Source organism: Coregonus clupeaformis, chromosome 29 (assembly GCF_020615455.1).
Source record: "Coregonus clupeaformis isolate EN_2021a chromosome 29, ASM2061545v1, whole genome shotgun sequence".
NCBI lineage: Eukaryota > Metazoa > Chordata > Actinopteri > Salmoniformes > Salmonidae > Coregonus > Coregonus clupeaformis.
In genome coordinates, this window is record NC_059220.1 from 30,984,697 (window position 1) to 31,008,914 (window position 24,218).

At 42.8% G+C, this 24,218-nt stretch overlaps 1 protein-coding gene across 6 annotated transcripts in view; it reads left to right on the plus strand.

The window, feature by feature from the left end:
* Positions 1-24,218, plus strand: part of LOC121545029 (palmitoyltransferase ZDHHC14-like) — a 109,463-nt gene that overhangs the window by 35,809 nt on the left and 49,436 nt on the right. For all 6 annotated transcript variants that reach the window (XM_041855371.2, XM_041855370.2, XM_041855367.2 and 3 more), the window contains one exon: positions 21,418-21,578. In XM_041855371.2, the coding sequence (XP_041711305.1) occupies positions 21,418-21,578 (161 nt within the window). The remainder of the gene's footprint in view (positions 1-21,417; positions 21,579-24,218) is intronic.

Sequence of the window (24,218 nt, forward strand, 5' to 3'; positions counted from 1 at the left end):
ACCCTGGCGTTGCAAGCGCCATGCTCTACCAACTGAGCTACAGGAGGCCCAGTATTATCTCATAGAACAAAACATCAAATCTCGTAAGCCTGTGTTAACCTCAGACCTTATTCCAAAACCCTATTCTTTCCCCATAAGTTTTCCCCATAGGGATGGCTGAACGAACCAGAGGTAACTCATTTCCGGGTTTTAGGACTACAAGCGGGCGAGCTCTATTTGCAGCTGAACTGATAGGTGAGGAATGGTGCAGAAATGTCACGTTACAAAAAATAACCCATTATAAAGGTAATGGGCCTCATCAGTCACCCCTGTATCATTTAGATTAGCCAATTCTCCAGAAAGATAATTTAACTTGTGTAGCGCTTTTCATTACAAAAAATAATCTCAAAGGACATAAAAAGCAAAACAAACTAACCACAAATTTAAATTGAGATGGAGATTGTCTCTATTTGAAAGGCTGGTAGTTGAGGCAGTTTGGATTGGAAAGGCAGTGTAGCTTCAGCAGAGGGGGAATCGATGGTTCAGCCAGAGAGAAACAAAGACAGTCTGCCAAACATGCCCGGAGTGCTTCATCAGTGCACCACATCTGCTTTTCCGATGGTCAGTTCCTCCATAGGACCCGCTCCTCCGTATGTACTGGTCCTCCATTGCTGAACATGTAGCACCTACCTGGGTGATGGCACTGCTGCTGAAAAGCGCACGAAATTCACCACATCTTGGGAGTGGTTAAAAACAGTCCCTGAGCCTCTTCTGCCATCTCTAGACACAGCATGCAGTACTTGTAATTCTTACTGACAGATTAAACAATAAAGCCAGGGCTGTGTTATTTGAACCCAAACAGCCAGCTAGCTAGCAATAAGCCAAAAATACATTACTTTTCATCCCAATTCTGCAACTCTGAGAGTCAAGACCACGAGAAGTAAGTGATCAACCCCCACATCAGTAAAACCCCACATTTTTATAAAAATGCAACAAAAAACACAAAAATAACAAAATGATATACAATATTTACAGAGCTCTCTGCCTAGGTGACCTCACAGCGAAGATGACACCATCAATGTGTCCAAGGCTGATGTAGGCTACAATTAAATATTTATGTCTTATGACTCTTTAAAGGTGTTTTCACACTTGGTCCCTTTTCAGCCAATTTTTGTGAACCGCTCAACCCCATCGAAGACCTTTGGGATGAATTGGAACACCGATTGCGAGCCAGGCCTAATCACCCAACATCAGTGCCCGACCTCACTATTGCTCTTGTGGCTGAATGGAAGCAAGTCCTCGCAGGAATGTTCCAACATCTAGTGGAAAGCCTTCCCAGAAGTGTGGAGGCTGTTATTGCTGGAAAGGGGGGGACCTACTCCATATTAATGCCCATGATTTTGGAATGAGATGTTTGACATGCAGGTGCTCACATACTTTTGGTCATGTAGTGTATCTACTGATTACAATTATTATGTCTCATATTTTAACTAAATGCAATGTATTAGCTTCCAAAATGTAAGTAGGTATATCTAGCTGTCTGATAACACATTCTGATTAAATGGCTTGTCCTGCACTTTGTAAAAATCCACAGTGCATGTTGGAAAAAGATCTTGCTTCCTTTCTAAACATAGCAATGTGAAAGCAAAGAGGACTCGGTCCACAAATACAGTTGAAGTCGGAAGTTTACATACACCTTAGCCAGATACGTTTAAACTCAGTTTTTCACAGTTCCTGACATTTAATCCTAGTAAAAATTCCCTGTCTTAGGTCAGTTAGGATCACCACTTTATTTTAAGAATGTGAAATGTCAGAATAATAGTAGAGACAATTATTTATTTCAGCTTTTATTTATTTCATCACATTCCCAGTGGGTCAGAAGTTTACATACACTCAATTAGTATTTGGTAGCATTGCCTTTAAATTGTTTAACTTGGGTCAAACGTTTCGTGTAGCCTTCCACAAGCTTCCCACAATAAGTTGTGTGAATTTTGGCCCATTACTCCTGACAGAGCTGGTGTAATGGAGTCAGGTTTGTAGGCCTCCTTGCTTGCACACACTTTTTCAGTTCTGCCCACAAATTTTCTATAGGCTTGAAGTCAGGGCTTTGTGATGGCCACTCCAATACCTTGACTTTGTTGTCCTTAAGCCATTTTGCCACAACTTTGGAAGTATGCTTGGGGTCATTGTCCATTTGGAAGACCCATTTGCGACCAAGCTTTAACTTCCTGACTGATGTCTTGAGATGTTGCTTCAATATATCCACATAATTTTCCTTCCTCATGATGCCATCTATTTTGTGAAGTGCACCAGTCCCCCCTGCAGCAAAGCACCCCCACAGCATGATGCTGCCACCCCCGTGCTTCACGGTTGGGATGGTGTTCTTCGGCTTGCAAGGCTCCCTCTTTTTCCTCCAAACATAACGATGGTCATTATGGCCAAACAGGTCTATTTTTGTTTAATCAGACCAGAAGACATTTCTCCAAAATATACGAGTACGGCTAAGTACTCTCAGCCGGCAAACACTACCGGTGTGTCCATGCCTTTAATCGAAACAGTCAGGAGGGAGTTCATGGGTTGAGATGGTGTGTTTTTTGCAACTAATCTTGCATTACGCAGCTTCGGTAAGGAAAAGTTGATATTTTGATCGTATCTAGGCCTAAGTGGATCCTGAAATTACTTTCATAATAGCTTGAATAAACTTGAAATATAAAGTCAATGTTGGATCAATCTAGCCACAAATGATTAAAACACCTAGCCAGCATATAGGCTAGGCTAAAGAAGATCAAGCATTTGGCATAAATTCTTACCTCGGCATGCTAAGCACTCGAGCCGAAGCAGGCTTGCCTCCCTCCCTTAACCATGCTTTCATATTAATATGAGTTATATTTCACGATACGTGGCCTTAAGTGGTGTGGAATTCAATACAAGTCAAAGAAAGAACAAACTGTCCAAGGTTTGTTGTATGTGGTGGTTTGGCCAACAAAGCTTGACTAACACCCTCTTTGGCTGTCCTTTGGTCAGAACACTATGAACACTTTTGACATGAAAAGCAGAAATGCTTTCAAATTCCCAAGAAAGTCTTAGGATGAGACACGGACTACTTGAAAGCTACGCCAAACTTGCTTAGCAGCGATTGGCTGTGGAGATATTTCCTCACATGAGCCTTGTAATGCGCTTCACATCCCTAGCGATTTCTTATTAGCTCTGGTAATCGCTGGATTCATCAATGTGGTATGTGTGACCAATCAGACTGAATGGAAGCCAGATTGAATGTGTAGATGAAAAGAGCTCCAGTAATGACATTGGACATTGATTTTTGTTTTCCCAGAGATTTGTGCTTTCAGTCTGCTTATTCTGGTTAAATGGACTCGCAGAGCAGGGCTTGAGTGACTGGCCTTAAATCCTTTCCACATTTCAATGCATTTGGATGGGGGGGGGGTTCTTCTGTGTCAAAACACTTTGGTCTATGTAGAGCTTTTAAATAAATTAGGCCTACCTGGTTTTACTCCTCGCCGTGATTCCCTTTCAGGCACCTGTCTCTTTCTAAGGCGCCGAACCGTTAAACCTTGTCCATTCTCTACAGATGAGACCAGGTCACCTTGAATGGATTTCATGTCAGGGAGATGTCACAGCAGCTCCTGTGGGGTTCCCTTCACATTAGCTGGAGCGATACAGGCAGGGATTAGGCCTGTCCAGCCTGCTGCTCAAACTACCAAGGGGTGTGTGTGTGTGTGTGTGTGTGTGTGTGTGTAAGTTGAAGCAACCAAGCCTTGCATCTGGCCTGCATTGACAGGGATAAACACACAGGTGCTTAGGGCTCAGAATGCTTTATTTTCCCCCATTACTGTGTGAGCTCTCCAGAGCAACGTGAAATAGGAGCGGTAGGGACCAGAGATTCAGGTCATCTGTGAGCTGTATTAATCGCCCCACCTCTTCTTACTCACTGGTATACTGCTGGTGATGGTAGCCTATCCCAAACAATAACAGCATAAGCTTAGTGGCCTCTCTGGTTTTCTGTTCACTTTTTTTCTTTATGCTCTGAGAACTAAAGTTCACTTTTTATCGACTTTGTTTGTAGGAGTGCCTTCCTACAAGTTGTTGAAATTATTGGAGTCTTTCAGTGTTTTGTATGAATAAGTGGGCTGAATCGGTTTGGTCTCTTGTTATTTCCCCTCCGGCAATCAAGCCAAACAAGCCACTTATAAACAATGCATTCTGTTTCTTTTTTGGCGCTCCACCATGACAAAACAACAGCAACTTGCACTTTGTGTTTCCCTCCCAGAGCCTCGCAGGGAGGATCATTTGGGCTGTGGACCTTAGTGCAGAGAGCTATACTGTTTAACAAGCCCTGGATGCATCCAGAGCAGAAAGGAACAATCACTGCTCATCCTAGCCTGGGTTAAACCTCCCACAGAGGTAACAGCAGAGAGACATTCAAACTGTAGTTTCATTCCAACTTGCTTAGTGGTTTCCATCATTAAAAGCAGACAACGGCACTGGACTGATGGACACACTACTATGGTCAGAGTGAATGACCCTTAGTTCCACTGTGGCCTGCTGTACTGCAGGGTCAGGGTCAGGGTCAGGGTCAGGGTGGTGATGGGATATAGATCTAAAGCTCCAGCTCTAGCAGGGCTCCAGCATGACTCGGGGGATTTGGCCTGGAAATGGATTAGACCGTCAGGCAGGAGCAGGCCTCCGAAATACATCTCCCTTCCTTTCCCCACAGGGACAGCCTTGTTGAAAACGACATGATCTCTGCAGACACAGACAGTGGTGGAGGGGGATCCAGTGGATCTGTATTCACTCATGGGGATGAGAGCTTCATTACGTAATGGGTTGTCTGCATTCATTAACCTAACGTAGCAGGTGTAAAAGAAACACCTTAGTGGCGTTTCTGGTCATGACGAGAAACAAATAACTGTCGGACGAGGCTCTCTTGTGCACTCTTCAACCAATCCAGTAAATTTGGAGGAGGAGTTAATATGGAGTGTCGCCTTGTTAAAGTCCAAAAGCGGAAGTCTCGTCACAGGCTCTTTCCATTTCCCCTGAAAACCAGATGCATCTGGTTGTTGCCAACCCGCTGAGGCTGGCATTCATAGTCAGTGGGACAAACTCAATTGCATACTCCTCACGTCCTTTCTCCTCCTCAAAACCCATTGGTGGAGATTTACATTTACATTTTAGTCATTTAGCAGACGCTCTTATCCAGAGCGACTTACAGGAGCAATTAGGGTTAAGTGCCTTGCGTAAGGGCACATCGGCAGATTTTTCACCCAGTCGGCTCTGGGATTAGAACCAGCGACCTTTTGGTTACTGGCACAACACTCTTACCCACTAAGCTACCTGCCACCCCAGATGGTCCGAGAGGAGGGTTTTGAGAAGGAGAGAGGACGCGAGGTGTATGCAATTGAGATTCTCCCATTTTCTCTCTTACACCATTGCTGCACCATCTCCAGTGCACTTAATCATGTGTGTGAGAGTGATGTGAGCCTTAGAACACTGCGCCACTCTGGAGGCTATTATGTGTCCAGAGTAGACCCCTGCTGATAGAGGTGGGACCAAGTCACTATTATTTGAGTCACAAGCAAGTCTCAAGTCACAAGGTCCAAGTCTCAAGTCAAGTCCCCAGTAGAAACGGGTCGAGTCTTGATTCAAGTCCATGTCGTGAATTCTAAGAGCAAATCGAGCTCCAAGTCTCAAGTCAAGTAAAGAAAAAAATCTATACAGGCAATGACTTGTTCAACTACAAATCTTTGTCTATTTATTGAGGCTACCAGACAGCCCTTTTAATTATTTTGTAAATTATCAATTTCAAGCAATTTTGACATACCAAAAGACCAGCAGGCCTATTCTAGTAATTGTTGCTTGATGCCCCATTTCTAGTGAGCTTACAAAGTAAACGGTTCAGATTCTTGATCACCAATTTTTTGGGTGCATATTGATTTATGGCAATCCTCTCTCCCTACATATTGATTTATGGCAATCCTCTCTCCCTACATATTGATTTATGGCAGTCCTCTCTCCCTACATATTGATTTATGGCAATCCTCTCTCCCTACATATTGATTTATGGCAATCCTCTCTCTCCCTACATATTGATTTATGGCAATCCTCTCTCCCTACATATTGATTTATGGCAATCCTCTCTCCCTACATATTGATTTATGGCAATCCTCTCTCCCTACATATTGATTTATGGCAATCCTCTCTCCCTACATATTGATTTATGGCAATCCTCTCTCCCTACAAGTTGATTTATGGCAATCCTCTCTCCCTACATATTGATTTATGGCAATCCTCTCTCCCTACATATTGATTTATGGCAATCCTCTCTCCCTACATATTGATTTATGGCAATCCTCTCTCCCTACATATTGATTTATGGCAATCCTCTCTCCCTACATATTGATTTATGGCAATCCTCTCTCCCTACATATTGATTTATGGCAATCCTCTCTCCCTACATATTGATTTATGGCAATCCTCTCTCCCTACATATTGATTTATGGCAATCCTCTCTCCCTACATATTGATTTATGGCAATCCTCTCTCCCTACATATTGATTTATGGCAATCCTCTCTCCCTACATATTGATTTATGGCAATCCTCTCTCCCTACATATTGATTTATGGCAATCCTCTCTCCCTACATATTGATTTATGGCAATCCTCTCTCCCTACATATTGATTTATGGCAATCCTCTCTCCCTACATATTGATTTATGGCAATCCTCTCTCCCTACATATTGATTTATGGCAATCCTCTCTCCCTACATATTGATTTATGGCAATCCTCTCTCCCTACATATTGATTTATGGCAATCCTCTCTCCCTACATATTGATTTATGGCAATCCTCTCTCCCTACATATTGATTTATGGCAATCCTCTCTCCCTACATATTGATTTATGGCAATCCTCTCTCCCTACATATTGATTTATGGCAATCCTCTCTCCCTACATATTGATTTATGGCAATCCTCTCTCCCTACATATTGATTTATGGCAATCCTCTCTCCCTACATATTGATTTATGGCAATCCTCTCTCCCTACATATTGATTTATGGCAATCCTCTCTCCCTACAAGTTGATTTATGGCAATCCTCTCTCCCTACAAGTTGATTTATGGCAATCCTCTCTCCCTACATATTGATTTATGGCAATCCTCTCTCCCTACAAGTTGATTTATGGCAATCCTCTCTCCCTACATATTGATTTATGGCAATCCTCTCTCCCTACATATTGATTTATGGCAATCCTCTCTCCCTACATATTGATTTATGGCAATCCTCTCTCCCTACAAGTTGATTTATGGCAATCCTCTCTCCCTACAAGTTGATTTATGGCAATCCTCTCTCCCTACATATTGATTTATGGCAATCCTCTCTCCTACATATTGATTTATGGCAATCCTCTCTCCCTACAAGTTGATTTATGGCAATCCTCTCTCCCTACATATTGATTTATGGCAATCCTCTCTCCTACATATTGATTTATGGCAATCCTCTCTCCCTACATATTGATTTATGGCAATCCTCTCTCCCTACATATTGATTTATGGCAATCCTCTCTCCCCTACATATTGATTTATGGCAATCCTCTCTCCCTACATATTGATTTATGGCAATCCTCTCTCCCTACATATTGATTTATGGCAATCCTCTCTCCCTACATATTGATTTATGGCAATCCTCTCTCCCTACATATTGATTTATGGCAATCCTCTCTCCCTACATATTGATTTATGGCAATCCTCTCTCCCTACATATTGATTTATGGCAATCCTCTCTCCCTACATATTGATTTATGGCAATCCTCTCTCCCCTACATATTGATTTATGGCAATCCTCTCTCCCTACAAGTTGATTTATGGCAATCCTCTCTCCCTACAAGTTGATTTATGGCAATCCTCTCTCCCTACATATTGATTTATGGCAATCCTCTCTCCCTACAAGTTGATTTATGGCAATCCTCTCTCCCTACATATTGATTTATGGCAATCCTCTCTCCCTACATATTGATTTATGGCAATCCTCTCTCCCTACATATTGATTTATGGCAATCCTCTCTCCCTACAAGTTGATTTATGGCAATCCTCTCTCCCTACAAGTTGATTTATGGCAATCCTCTCTCCCTACATATTGATTTATGGCAATCCTCTCTCCCTACATATTGATTTATGGCAATCCTCTCTCCCTACAAGTTGATTTATGGCAATCCTCTCTCCCTACAAGTTGATTTATGGCAATCCTCTCTCCCTACAAGTTGATTTATGGCAATCCTCTCTCCCTACAAGTTGATTTATGGCAATCCTCTCTCCCTACAAGTTGATTTATGGCAATCCTCTCTCCCTACAAGTTGATTTATGGCAATCCTCTCTCCCTACAAGTTGATTTATGGCAATCCTCTCTCCCTACAAGTTGATTTATGGCAATCCTCTCTCCCTACATATTGATTTATGGCAATCCTCTCTCCCTACAAGTTGATTTATGGCAATCCCTCTCTCCCTACAAGTTGATTTATGGCAATCCTCTCTCCCTACAAGTTGATTTATGGCAATCCTCTCTCCCTACAAGTTGATTTATGGCAATCCTCTCTCCCTACAAGTTGATTTATGGCAATCCTCTCTCCCTACATGTTGATTTATGGCAATCCTCTCTCCCTACAAGTTGATTTATGGCAATCCTCTCTCCCTACAAGTTGATTTATGGCAATCCTCTCTCCCTACAAGTTGATTTATGGCAATCCTCTCTCCCTACAAGTTGATTTATGGCAATCCTCTCTCCCTACATATTGATTTATGGCAATCCTCTCTCCCTACATATTGATTTATGGCAATCCTCTCTCCCTACATATTGATTTATGGCAATCCTCTCTCCCTACATATTGATTTATGGCAATCCTCTCTCCCTACATATTGATTTATGGCAATCCTCTCTCCCTACATATTGATTTATGGCAATCCTCTCTCCCTACATATTGATTTATGGCAATCCTCTCTCCCTACAAGTTGATTTATGGCAATCCTCTCTCCCTACAAGTTGATTTATGGCAATCCTCTCTCCCTACAAGTTGATTTATGGCAATCCTCTCTCCCTACATATTGATTTATGGCAATCCTCTCTCCCTACAAGTTGATTTATGGCAATCCTCTCTCCCTACAAGTTGATTTATGGCAATCCTCTCTCCCTACAAGTTGATTTATGGCAATCCTCTCTCCCTACAAGTTGATTTATGGCAATCCTCTCTCCCTACAAGTTGATTTATGGCAATCCTCTCTCCCTACAAGTTGATTTATGGCAATCCTCTCTCCCTACAAGTTGATTTATGGCAATCCTCTCTCCCTACAAGTTGATTTATGGCAATCCTCTCTCCCTACAAGTTGATTTATGGCAATCCTCTCTCCCTACAAGTTGATTTATGGCAATCCTCTCTCCCTACAAGTTGATTTATGGCAATCCTCTCTCCCTACAAGTTGATTTATGGCAATCCTCTCTCCCTACAAGTTGATTTATGGCAATCCTCTCTCCCTACAAGTTGATTTATGGCAATCCTCTCTCCCTACATATTGATTTATGGCAATCCTCTCTCCCTACATATTGATTTATGGCAATCCTCTCTCCCTACATATTGATTTATGGCAATCCTCTCTCCCTACATATTGATTTATGGCAATCCTCTCTCCCTACATATTGATTTATGGCAATCCTCTCTCCCTACAAGTTGATTTATGGCAATCCTCTCTCCCTACAAGTTGATTTATGGCAATCCTCTCTCCCTACAAGTTGATTTATGGCAATCCTCTCTCCCTACAAGTTGATTTATGGCAATCCTCTCTCCCTACAAGTTGATTTATGGCAATCCTCTCTCCCTACAAGTTGATTTATGGCAATCCTCTCTCCCTACAAGTTGATTTATGGCAATCCTCTCTCCCCTACAAGTTGATTTATGGCAATCCTCTCTCCCTACAAGTTGATTTATGGCAATCCTCTCTCCCTACAAGTTGATTTATGGCAATCCTCTCTCCCTACAAGTTGATTTATGGCAATCCTCTCTCCCCTACAAGTTGATTTATGGCAATCCTCTCTCCCTACAAGTTGATTTATGGCAATCCTCTCTCCCTACATGTTGATTTATGGCAATCCTCTCTCCCTACAAGTTGATTTATGGCAATCCTCTCTCCCTACAAGTTGATTTATGGCAATCCTCTCTCCCTACATATTGATTTATGGCAATCCTCTCTCCCTACAAGTTGATTTATGGCAATCCTCTCTCCCTACATATTGATTTATGGCAATCCTCTCTCCCTACATATTGATTTATGGCAATCCTCTCTCCCTACAAGTTGATTTATGGCAATCCTCTCTCCCTACATATTGATTTATGGCAATCCTCTCTCCCTACAAGTTGATTTATGGCAATCCTCTCTCCCTACATATTGATTTATGGCAATACTCTCTCCCTACATATTGATTTATGGCAATCCTCTCTCCCTACATATTGATTTATGGCAATCCTCTCTCCCTACATATTGATTTATGGCAATCCTCTCTCCTACATATTGATTTATGGCAATCCTCTCTCCCTACATATTGATTTATGGCAATCCTCTCTCCCTACAAGTTGATTTATGGCAATCCTCTCTCCCTACATATTGATTTATGGCAATCCTCTCTCCCTACATATTGATTTATGGCAATCCTCTCTCCCTACATATTGATTTATGGCAATCCTCTCTCCCTACAAGTTGATTTATGGCAATCCTCTCTCCCTACAAGTTGATTTATGGCAATCCTCTCTCCCCTACATATTGATTTATGGCAATCCTCTCTCCCTACATATTGATTTATGGCAATCCTCTCTCCCTACAAGTTGATTTATGGCAATCCTCTCTCCCTACAAGTTGATTTATGGCAATCCTCTCTCCCTACAAGTTGATTTATGGCAATCCTCTCTCCCTACAAGTTGATTTATGGCAATCCTCTCTCCCTACAAGTTGATTTATGGCAATCCTCTCTCCCTACATATTGATTTATGGCAATCCTCTCTCCCTACAAGTTGATTTATGGCAATCCTCTCTCCCTACAAGTTGATTTATGGCAATCCTCTCTCCCTACAAGTTGATTTATGGCAATCCTCTCTCCCTACAAGTTGATTTATGGCAATCCTCTCTCCCCTACAAGTTGATTTATGGCAATCCTCTCTCCCTACATATTGATTTATGGCAATCCTCTCTCCCTACAAGTTGATTTATGGCAATCCTCTCTCCCTACAAGTTGATTTATGGCAATCCTCTCTCCCTACAAGTTGATTTATGGCAATCCTCTCTCCCTACAAGTTGATTTATGGCAATCCTCTCTCCCCTACATATTGATTTATGGCAATCCTCTCTCCCTACATATTGATTTATGGCAATCCTCTCTCCCTACATATTGATTTATGGCAATCCTCTCTCCCTACATATTGATTTATGGCAATCCTCTCTCCCTACATATTGATTTATGGCAATCCTCTCTCCCTACATATTGATTTATGGCAATCCTCTCTCCCTACATATTGATTTATGGCAATCCTCTCTCCCTACATATTGATTTATGGCAATCCTCTCTCCCTACAAGTTGATTTATGGCAATCCTCTCTCCCCTACAAGTTGATTTATGGCAATCCTCTCTCCCTACAAGTTGATTTATGGCAATCCTCTCTCCCTACATATTGATTTATGGCAATCCTCTCTCCCTACAAGTTGATTTATGGCAATCCTCTCTCCCTACAAGTTGATTTATGGCAATCCTCTCTCCCTACAAGTTGATTTATGGCAATCCTCTCTCCCTACAAGTTGATTTATGGCAATCCTCTCTCCCTACAAGTTGATTTATGGCAATCCTCTCTCCCTACAAGTTGATTTATGGCAATCCTCTCTCCCTACAAGTTGATTTATGGCAATCCTCTCTCCCTACAAGTTGATTTATGGCAATCCTCTCTCCCTACAAGTTGATTTATGGCAATCCTCTCTCCCTACAAGTTGATTTATGGCAATCCTCTCTCCCTACAAGTTGATTTATGGCAATCCTCTCTCCCTACAAGTTGATTTATGGCAATCCTCTCTCCCTACAAGTTGATTTATGGCAATCCTCTCTCCCTACATGTTGATTTATGGCAATCCTCTCTCCCTACAAGTTGATTTATGGCAATCCTCTCTCCCTACAAGTTGATTTATGGCAATCCTCTCTCCCTACATATTGATTTATGGCAATCCTCTCTCCCTACAAGTTGATTTATGGCAATCCTCTCTCCCTACATATTGATTTATGGCAATCCTCTCTCCCTACATATTGATTTATGGCAATCCTCTCTCCCTACAAGTTGATTTATGGCAATCCTCTCTCCCTACATATTGATTTATGGCAATCCTCTCTCCCTACATATTGATTTATGGCAATCCTCTCTCCTACATATTGATTTATGGCAATCCTCTCTCCCTACATATTGATTTATGGCAATCCTCTCTCCCTACATATTGATTTATGGCAATCCTCTCTCCCTACATATTGATTTATGGCAATCCTCTCTCCCTACAAGTTGATTTATGGCAATCCTCTCTCCCTACATATTGATTTATGGCAATCCTCTCTCCCTACAAGTTGATTTATGGCAATCCTCTCTCCCTACAAGTTGATTTATGGCAATCCTCTCTCCCTACATATTGATTTATGGCAATCCTCTCTCCCTACAAGTTGATTTATGGCAATCCTCTCTCCCTACATATTGATTTATGGCAATCCTCTCTCCCTACATATTGATTTATGGCAATCCTCTCTCCCTACATATTGATTTATGGCAATCCTCTCTCCCTACATATTGATTTATGGCAATCCTCTCTCCCTACAAGTTGATTTATGGCAATCCTCTCTCCCTACATATTGATTTATGGCAATCCTCTCTCCCTACATATTGATTTATGGCAATCCTCTCTCCCTACAAGTTGATTTATGGCAATCCTCTCTCCCTACATGTTGATTTATGGCAATCCTCTCTCCCTACATATTGATTTATGGCAATCCTCTCTCCCTACAAGTTGATTTATGGCAATCCTCTCTCCCTACAAGTTGATTTATGGCAATCCTCTCTCCCTACAAGTTGATTTATGGCAATCCTCTCTCCCTACATATTGATTTATGGCAATCCTCTCTCCCTACATATTGATTTATGGCAATCCTCTCTCCCTACATATTGATTTATGGCAATCCTCTCTCCCTACAAGTTGATTTATGGCAATCCTCTCTCCCTACAAGTTGATTTATGGCAATCCTCTCTCCCTACATATTGATTTATGGCAATCCTCTCTCCCTACATATTGATTTATGGCAATCCTCTCTCCCTACATATTGATTTATGGCAATCCTCTCTCCCTACAAGTTGATTTATGGCAATCCTCTCTCCCTACAAGTTGATTTATGGCAATCCTCTCTCCCTACAAGTTGATTTATGGCAATCCTCTCTCCCTACAAGTTGATTTATGGCAATCCTCTCTCCCTACAAGTTGATTTATGGCAATCCTCTCTCCCTACAAGTTGATTTATGGCAATCCTCTCTCCCTACATATTGATTTATGGCAATCCTCTCTCCCTACAAGTTGATTTATGGCAATCCTCTCTCCCTACATATTGATTTATGGCAATCCTCTCTCCCTACAAGTTGATTTATGGCAATCCTCTCTCCCTACATATTGATTTATGGCAATCCTCTCTCCCTACAAGTTGATTTATGGCAATCCTCTCTCCCTACAAGTTGACGTTTGAGCTGCAGCTGATCGTGTAGCTGTTCAACATATCATCTGTTGGCTAGCTCAGTGGTTGCATGATCGGATGGAAAGCGTGATCTGTCTGTAGACTTTTTCCTCGCAAATGTTGTAATTCATTTGCCAGAATATGTTGAATCTTCATCCCATAAGTATTGAAGGTAGTAGTGCGACATTACAGCTATCTTTAGACATATAGCCTGTACCACCACTGAGGTATATAATTATAACCCACCCAAACTAGGCCTATCTGAAATGAAAATGATCAATGAAATCACCAGGTAGCCAGTCTATTGTTGTGGCAAAGATGCGTCCGTAGCAGATAGCTAAATGGTACCTGATATGGATAATATGAATGTAGGTAGGCTACTCTGGTTTTTGCCAGGCAAAACCGTAGAAAATTAAACAAGCGCTTTCTGGTCACTAATCTGGATATGTGTGCCCGCCTTTGCTCGCCAATGCTGATGACTGGTCATCGGTCAACAGTCAAGACGCGCAACTTTTTGATTCTGAAGCACAGATTAGGTGTTTTTTAAACAAGAATTGGGTGCAATACTGTAGGCCTATGGTAGTGACCAGATCGAATAAGCAAAGGTATAAATATAAAATACAAATGGTAGGCTATATGTAGCCTATTAAAATATGTATGCAAATAATATATTTTCCAGATTTAGTTTCACACTTGCAACCTTCCAAAACCTTACTGCGCTAGCTCACCCGACCTGTGTTGATTGATAGTTTGCTGGTGCAATCAGAGGGCTGAGTGTGCGTTTCACTAGCCAATCTGTTTTTTTGCAAGTGCGATACCGTCTCTGGATGCGTGGAGAGTAATCCACAGAGACTCGAGTCCAAGTCATGTGACTCGAGACCTCACCTCTGCCTGCTGATGAGACAACAGGACTTTTACCCTCACTTTCTGTGGGAGCTCATTTTTCTCTGCTGCTCTGGGAACTTGGTGAAACAGCAGCTACTCTCACCCTATCTCTATTACTTGATCACTTTATATAGTAGGTCCAGATTTGGGGTGTTAGCCAGCTGCAGGCAGCAACTGCTGCCCAGTTGTGGTATTAATAAAGTCTACAGGATGTAGTGGTCCCTGGACCCTGGTATGTGCCCACCAGCTGGCCTGGCAGCAGCCCCACTGAGGGATGGGAACTTTGGAATGGGATGGGCCAGCAGGCCAGGCACGCAGACACCTGATACACAGAACCGGAAAAGACAGTTAGTGGATCGGAAGACTGCCAGTCAGACCCCCAATCTGGCCGTCAATACCCCCCTCTCACATCCTGGCCAAGGTTTCTTTTAGTTTGGGCTGCATTCATTTTGGCTAGTTGACGGAACATCATCTGAAAGCTGAGTGTTTGAACATTGATGCATCATTCGTTCTACTGAGCTTCAGCGTTGGACTCCCATCCTCCACTTAAGCACCAAGGCCCAGAATGACAGACTTATTAATAGTGTGGCCAGGTTGGTGGGAGTGCTGGCTCCAGCCCTGGCTCTGGCTCTGCACAGCGGATATGGCCAGGCTTCCAAGGTGTTGCCATCTGGAGGGAGGTGATGGTGATACATTCAGGATGACTTGTATCCGCTTGGAAGGAACAGGCCTCTGCCATAACTCTGCTGGATAGTCAACCACAACAGTTCCCTGCTTCACAATATCTTTGCCTAGGCTTTACTAGCATGCTATGTTTCCTGGTTCTCACATAGTGCTGTGACTAAAGATAGCCTACTCTCACCTCTCTTATCACATCTGAGTCCTCATACGCAAAGGGGTGTATGTCACCTCTCTCCCACTTGTCACTCTCAGCAACCTATCACTTTTCAAGGCCCTAGCCAGGCCTTTATGATCACATTTACTTGGAATGGATTTTCAAACAACAATCAATGAATGAGAGTAGCTTAAGTGCTCTGTGAGTGACAGTAATGCTTGTCCTCCATTAGTATGATGTTCAGCAGCAGGAGGTGGGACAGGAGCCCTGTTCCATGTCATCTAGCCTCCTCATAACAATCCCTCCTCTCTGAGAGACAATAATGCATGTTTAGGATCACTTCTCCTTCTCTGTTGTGAATGGAACCATTTGGGCACAGTCCAATGTTAAGTGATTTTGTTATTTGTGAATGACATTTGTTGACACGTGTGTGACTTATTAACCGTTTTTACCTGTCTGATCAGGTGAAGTCCTTCCTCCTTATATCCTTCAGTGATCACAACTAGGGATGTGACAAATGTACACATTTTCTTAACATTTAAACAATAACAAAAATTAATAGAATTCCATGTGAATTCACAATGCAGCTGTGCTGCTGCCAGCAATGGTTTGGGTCCCACGGTGCGTCCCTTTTCAGATGGTTAAGCATTGCATCTATACTACCATTAGTGGAGGTCTACCTCAATTCCACCTCGCAAAGTTTGCATTTGCACTCTGCCAGCCTCTAGCTGACTCGACAACATCCACTGGGGCTGATGTATGCTTGGTCTCTGCCCCGCTGATTGCTGAATCATTTACCCATATTTTTTACCTGACGATTATATCTGTTACTATCCCCAAGGTTTGGAAGGCGGCCCATGTACTCCCCGTTCACAAAGGTGGTGACCCTTGTGACCTAAATAATTATTGCCCTATTTCTAAACGTTCTTACATAGCTATAATATTAGAATCCTTGATTAATTCTCAGCTAAGATCTTTCTTATCTTTGAAATGTATTGTAAATGTACATCAGTCGAGTTTTAGACCAGGTCATAGCACTATCTCTGCTGCATCCCTGGTTATACATTTTGTGGTTAACTTTATGGATAAAAGGCAACATTGTGCTGCCCTCTTTATTGATCTGTCAAAGGCCTTCAATACTGTTGATCACTCACTGCTAATTCAGAGGCTTTCCTCAATTGGCCTAGACCTGGCCGCATGCAACCATTTAAAAAAATTACATGACAAATAGAACTCAATGTGTATCTTCTGATGGTGTTAAATCAGGTTTTCTGGACATAAAAAAAGGTGTCCCGCACTTGTCTACTTGTGCAAAAATCACCCTGATTTAATTATTCAGTCATATCCCTATTTACTTATGGCCCTGCCTACACCTAACGACTTGTTTTTAAAAAATTATATGAGCAAATATTCTTTATTTGGAACGGCAAGCCAGACAAAATTAAATGGGCCTATTTATATAATGAATATGAATTCTGAGGGCAGAAATGACCTCTCACTAAAGGCTTCAGTCATACAAAAACTATACTTAAATCCGAACTGGTTCTCTAGCAGATTAGTAAGAATGGCTCACCCCGTGTTCAAGAATGGCCTTTTTCCCTTCATTCAGATTACAACCTTTCACTTTCGGGTATTTGAAAATGAAGTAATCTCCAAAATATTGCTATTTTTAAATCAAGCAATAGAAAGCTGGTAGCAATTTCAGTTTAATCCACCAGAAAAGAAGGATCAAATATTAGAACAAATATTGTGGTTCATTGATTTTAAAAAAACATATTTGGAACAAATGTTTAAATGGTATAATCTTTGTAAATTATATGGAGTTATGTCACAAATGACTGGTGGAGTTATGTCACACATGAAGTTAACAAAAATATATGGAAATGTCTGCTCTATCCAAAATGACAACCAACTGATTGCAGCATTACCGCAAAAATGGGGGAGATAAGTGGAAAGGGGAGAGGGTAAGGAACTTGTCTGTCGGCCCTGCATTAAAGACCAAAATTGGCTAAAGAAAATTGTGATCAATTAAAAAGTATACCAGTTTAATTTAAGGACCAAAAAATTGACATCTGCGCCTTACAGGTTGCAAAATAGTTGGGCCGATTCAATGGCACATGGTTGAACTGACGCACAAAACGACGCCACATTCAAAATGTAGAATTGTTCAATTGAAATTATTATACAAAATCCTTGCAACCAATAGGTGGTAGGGGTAGGCAACAACACATCTGCCATGCTGATCCTCAACACGGGGGCCCCTCAGGGGTGCGTGCTTAGTCCCCTCCTGTACTCCCTGTTCACCCATGACTGCGTGGCCAAGCACGACTCCAACACCATCATTAAGTTGCCGACGACACAACGGTGGTAGGCCTGATCACTGACAACGATGAGACAGCATATATATATATATATATATATATATATATATATATATATATATATATATATATATATATATATATATATATATATATATACATACACACACACACACACACAGTGGGGAGAACAAGTATTTGATACACTGCCAATTTTGCAGGTTTTCCTACTTACAAAGCATGTAGATGTCTGTAATTTTTAGCATAGGTACACTTCAACTGTGAGAGACGGAATCTAAAACAAAATTCCAGAAAATCACATTGTATGATTTTTAAGTAATGAATTTGCATTTTATTGCATGACATAAGTATTTGATACATCAGAAAAGCAGAACTTAATATTTGGAACAGAAACCTTTGTTTGCAATTACAGAGATCATACGTTTCCTGTAGGTCTTGACCAGGTTTGCACACACTGCAGCAGGGATTTTGGCCCACTCCTCCATACAGACCTTCTCCAGATCCTTCAGGTTTCGGGGCTGTTGCTGGGCAATACAGACTTTCAGCTCCCTCCAAAGATTTTCTATTGGGTTCAGGTCTGGAGACTGGCTAGGCCACTCCAGGACCTTGAGATGCTTCTTACGGAGCCACTCCTTAGTTGCCCTGGCTGTGTGTTTCGGGTCGTTGTCATGCTGGAAGACCCAGCCACGACCCATCTTCAATGCTCTTACTGAGGGAAGGAGGTTGTTGGCCAAGATCTCGCAATACATGGCCCCATCCATCCCCTCAATACGGTGCAGTCGTCCTGTCCCCTTTGCAGAAAAGCATCCCCAAAGAATGATGTTTCCACCTCCATGCTTCACGGTTGGGATGGTGTTCTTGGGGTTGTACTCATCCTTCTTCTTCCTCCAAACACGGCGAGTGGAGTTTAGACCAAAAAGCTATATTTTTGTCTCATCAGACCACATGACCTTCTCCCATTCCTCCTCTGGATCATCCAGATGGTCATTGGCAAACTTCAGACGGGCCTGGATATGCGCTGGCTTGAGCAGGGGGACCTTGCGTGCGCTGCAGGATTTTAATCCATGACGGCGTAGTGTGTTACTAATGGTTTTCTTTGAGACTGTGGTCCCAGCTCTCTTCAGGTCATTGACCAGGTCCTGCCGTGTAGTTCTGGGCTGATCCCTCACCTTCCTCATGATCATTGATGCCCCACGAGGTGAGATCTTGCATGGAGCCCCAGACCGAGGGTGATTGACCGTCATCTTGAACTTCTTCCATTTTCTAATAATTGCGCCAACAGTTGTTGCCTTCTCACCAAGCTGCTTGCCTATTGTCCTGTAGCCCATCCCAGACTTGTGCAGGTCTACAATTTTATCCCTGATGTCCTTACACAGTTATCTGGTCTTGGCCATTGTGGAGAGGTTGGAGTCTGTTTGATTGAGTGTGTGGACAGGTGTCTTTTATACAGGTAACGAGTTCAAACAGGTGCAGTTAATACAGGTAATGAGTGGAGAACAGGAGGGCTTCTTAAAGAAAAACTAACAGGTCTGTGAGAGCTGGAATTCTTACTGGTTGGTAGGTGATCAAATACTTATGTCATGCAATAAAATGCAAATTAATTACTTAAAAATCATACAATGTGATTTTCTGGATTTTTGTTTTAGATTCCGTCTCTCACAGTTGAAGTGTACCTATGATAAAAATTACAGACCTCCACATGCTTTGTAAGTAGGAAAACCTGCAAAATTGGCAGTGTATCAAATACTTGTTCTCCCCACTGTATGTGTGTATGTGTGTGTGTGTGTGTGTGTGTGTGTATATATATATATGTATATATTAGGGGATACAACCATCCCAGCTCTGCAGATTTTGCTGCGAAGAGACAGAGTCATTAGATCACTTGTTTTGGTACTGCCCATATGTAGCTTGTTTTTGGTCGCAGGTTCAGAAATGGCTGAACAATTGCAACATTTATTTGGAGCTAACTCTGCAAATAGCACTGCTGGGTGATTTGAAAAGTCATAGTCAATCGGTCAATGATATAGTAATACTCTTAGCAAAAATGTTTGTCTGTTGAATAGAAAGAACCTTCGTGAAACATCGCAGCACAGTGGAAAAATATATGGCAGCTAGAAATCAAAACTGCATGGTCTTCAGAGATAGATGGCAGGGGTTGAGGGTAGCTGAAAGCTGGGACTAAAAACAAACAAAAGATAACTAATTTAAAATATACTGTCTGTAAAATGTATATACTGTAGTATGTATATGCTGGAAGTAGAAGCCTAAGTATTGTTGTCCATTAGTTTACTCCAATTAGGGGAAAATAATAATGAACGAAAATATATTTATAAGTTTACTCCAATTAGGGGAGGATGGAAGGGTTAGGGTAAAATAATAAAGAAGGAAAATATATATTTAAAATAATATATATATTTACAAAAAAATATGTATGGGGGATTGGAAAGGATGCAGACAATCACATTTTTGTTATTATTTTTATTTTACCTTTTATTTAACTAGGCAAGTCAGTTAAGAACAAATTGTTATTTACAATGACGGCCTACACCGGCCAAACCCGGACGACGCTGGGCCAATTGTGCGCCGCCCTATGGGACTCCCAATCACGGCCGGTTGTGATGCAGCCTGGAATCGAACCAGGGGGTCTGTAGTGACACCTCAAGCACTGAGATGCAGTGCCTTAGACCACTGCGACACTGTGTAACTAGTTTAAAGTTAGTAGAGAGAAGTGGTTCACGGTGACTCTAAGTCTGGGGTAGTAAATTCCAATCTGTCCAAGGAAGATAGTGGGGTTTATATTAGAATGATGTACGGAGGGAACGTCCTGCTTGGAGGTAAGAGGTCATGACATAGAAGGGGTAGTGCTCATTGACGATGGCCAGATTGGTTGAAGAAATGTGGGCGGCAGGTAGCTTAGTGGTTAAGAGCGTTGTGCCAGTAACCGAAAGGTCGCTGGTTCTAATCCCAGAGCTGACTAGGTGAAAAATCTGTCTGTGCCCTTGAGCAAGGCACTTAACCCTAATTGCTCCTGTAAGTCGCTCTGGATAAGAGCGTCTGCTAAATGACTAAAATGTATAAAAGATGTGAGATTTGTGTATGTGGGCAGTTCACCTGACAAGGGGGCAAGGCTATGTCCGTTTGTTAGATGAACCCATGGGCTCGTGATCAAATAAATACTTGGTAAAATCTCCACAGAATGTCTAAGTAAATTCTTGCATCTTGAACTTCTCAATACCAGAAACTCATCATAACAGGGATTAAACTGAATGATCTGTCATTAGATAACATTACAGTTCCCAGGGGGAGGGGGGGGGATGGAGATGGATGTCCGGAGACCTGGCTGTTGACAGAGGTCATGAGTCTCCAAATCTAATATCTACGTTCTGCTTTGAAATGGGGCTGGTTGTGGAGGATAATTATACCCACTTCCGACCCAACACTTTCTTGTCCTGCAAACATATGCCGATGTTTATAATGATGGTCATGTGTTTGGCTTGGTGCAGTCTGCTCTGAATATATAGTACTTGAATAAAATGAAGATCTGTATGAGTCTAACTCTGCCCCTCTCTCGTCTCTCCCCTAGCTGTCCGTTCCTGTCTGTGCAGCTCACCCCAGCCATCCCAGTGATGGGGGGTGTGCTGTTTGTCTTTGTGCTGGGGACTCTCTTCAGGACCAGCTTCAGTGATCCAGGGGTCCTGCCCCGAGCAACGCCCGACGAGGCTGCTGACCTGGAGAGACAGATCGGTAAGAAGACCTCTCTATTCGCTCTGTGTCACATTTCCTCTTTCTCCCTCTTCTTAATCCTCCCTCACACTCCCTCTCTCTCCCTCCTTCTCTCATGTCCCCTCCATATCTCTCACTCTGTCTCTCCCCTCCTCTGTCCATCCACCCCTCCCTCTCTCCCTGACCTCACCTGCTAGGCCCAGACTAGTGTTCATGTTGTTAGCTGTCTGACTGATGCCTCTCCCTCTGTAGCGGCGTTGTTCCAGTTTGCCCCTGGCAGGTAACATATCTCACTATGGAGCAGGCTTCTGAAAGTCTGCTGCCTCTGCTGCTGCTGTGGGCTGAGCCAGGGGGAACTCTCCTAGGAACTCTCCTACACCTGTGACATCTCCAGAGTCTGTGTGAGCGATAACAGAGAGCAGACACAAAGTCAACACTCTTCGCTCTGCTCGCCATCCAAACTCCTATTTTCTGTGTCTTGTAAGCCTCTCGAGATGAGCCTAAACCAGAAGAGCTGGTCTGAACTGCTCTGTGGAATGTAGCTTTGCCTTGTATAGAATCCTCAGAGTCTGGCGATTCCCTGGATGATAAGGAAATAGAGAAAAGGTAGTGTAGGTAGGTGTTCGTTCACGTGTCTCTCTGTCTGGTGGGCAATTCACTGTTCCTCTTTCTTCTTTTTTTCTGTCTGGGTATTGTACCTCCTTTTTCTCCCCAATTTTGTGGTATCCAATTGGTAGTTACAGTCCCTGTCCCATCGCTGCAACCCCCGTACGGACACGGGAGAGGCGACGGTCGAGAGTCGTGCGTCCTCCGAAACACAACCCAACTGAGCCGCACTGCTTCTTGACACAGTGCCCGCTTAACCCAGAAGCCAACCGCACCAATGTGTCGGAAGAAACACTGTACACCTGGCGACCGAGTCAGCGTGTACTGCGCCCGGCCCGCCACAGGGGTCGCTATAGCGCGATGGGACAAGGACAATTAATCTGGCTAGAATACTGGCTAGAGATCCTTTGTCAGGAATGCTAGATTTAACCCACTGAGAGAAAGGTCACTGGCTTTTCCCATAGTGAGGAGAGAGAGGAAAAATCCTTAAATGCCACTCCTTCCATCTCTCCCTCATTCCCTCATGCTCGCGCTCTCTCTCTCTCTCTCTGGTTCCCACCATTGCCCAATACTGCAGTCATGCCGTGGCTGGATGACATGCAGACGCATTAAAGCACATATGTTAGCTCTTATCCTGATCCAGCTCCTACAATGAGTAGGCATCTTACTCTGCTCCAGACTCACTCTGTGTTTTATCTCTCTGTCTTCACCTTTATACTCCTCGATTCCCCCCCCCCCCATCTTTCTTTCTGTGACTTGGCCTATCTCACATGAATTTTTCTGGCCTCTTTCACCATCTCGACCATCTCCCTTTCCATCTCTCTCTGTCACGCGCACGCACACACACTTGCACGTATTCACACACACATACACACATACACACACACACACACACACACACACACACACACACACGCGCGCACACACACACATGCACACACACCCACGTCAGGGCTCATTCCTCACATTTACAGACTGTATTTCTTAGGCTGTGCGTAAGTGGCTGGCTGCTCCCATCCTTCCTCAGCCCAGACAGCCATGCTGTTCTTAAGTAGCGCATCCTTATATGACTAGACACACACACACACACACACACACACACACTGACTGCAGGTCTCTGAGAAGACTGGCCTCGTCTTCAGAGGGGTTCTCATTAGTGGAGCTGAAGCTCTCTCTCCCTCTGTGCTTCACAGCATTAGGAGACATGTGAGTATGCGGTGTTGACATGTATTCTCTTTTTCACTGGATTGATGAGCATTCTACAGCCCACTCTGCTACTAGTATTAAAGAGGTGCTTCCTTTACGGCGTATGGTGTTATTATAAAGCGTTTTTTACTGTCAGTGTTTACAGGGTTGTAACTGTGCAGACTAGAGACTCCCTGGCAACTCGGCCCATGTCATCAACTCTCTCCCTGCCTGGGTTGATATTGTGGGAAAATACCAGAGTCTAGCAGTCAGTCTGTAAACAGGCTGATGTAGCCAACTCAGATTTATGTGTGTCTTTTTATTTTTACAAGCAGTGTTGATGATTGATATATACTACTGGGCCTATGATAGACAACGATAAAACACAGTATCGCACCCAAAAGCACTGTTATTGTTTATCATATTTTGGTTATGGGTGTGGGGTCTCTTTAACAGTTGTTTATAGGGCGGCAGGTAGCCTTGCGGTTAGAGCGTTGGGCCAGTAACCGAAAGGTCACTGGTTCGAATACCTGAGTAATTTTCTCTAGGGGCGCTGTATTACTATGGCTGACCCTGTAAAAACAACACATTTCACTGCACCTATCCGGTGTATGTGACAATAAAAAAGAAAAAACAGTTTTGTTGTCAGTTTGAATCCATTTGAATGGTTGTGTTGTTGAAGGTAACAAGCCGTGGGATCCAAGGACCAGAGCTGGTGTTGCTGTGAGAGAATGACTAAATTTAGGCATATTAACTCATGGGTCTGGTCCCTGTATAACATTGGAGAGACTGAGTAACACAGAGAGAGAGAACAAGAAAGAGAGCAACAGATAAAAGAAAATTGTATTTGTCACGTGCGCCGATTACAAC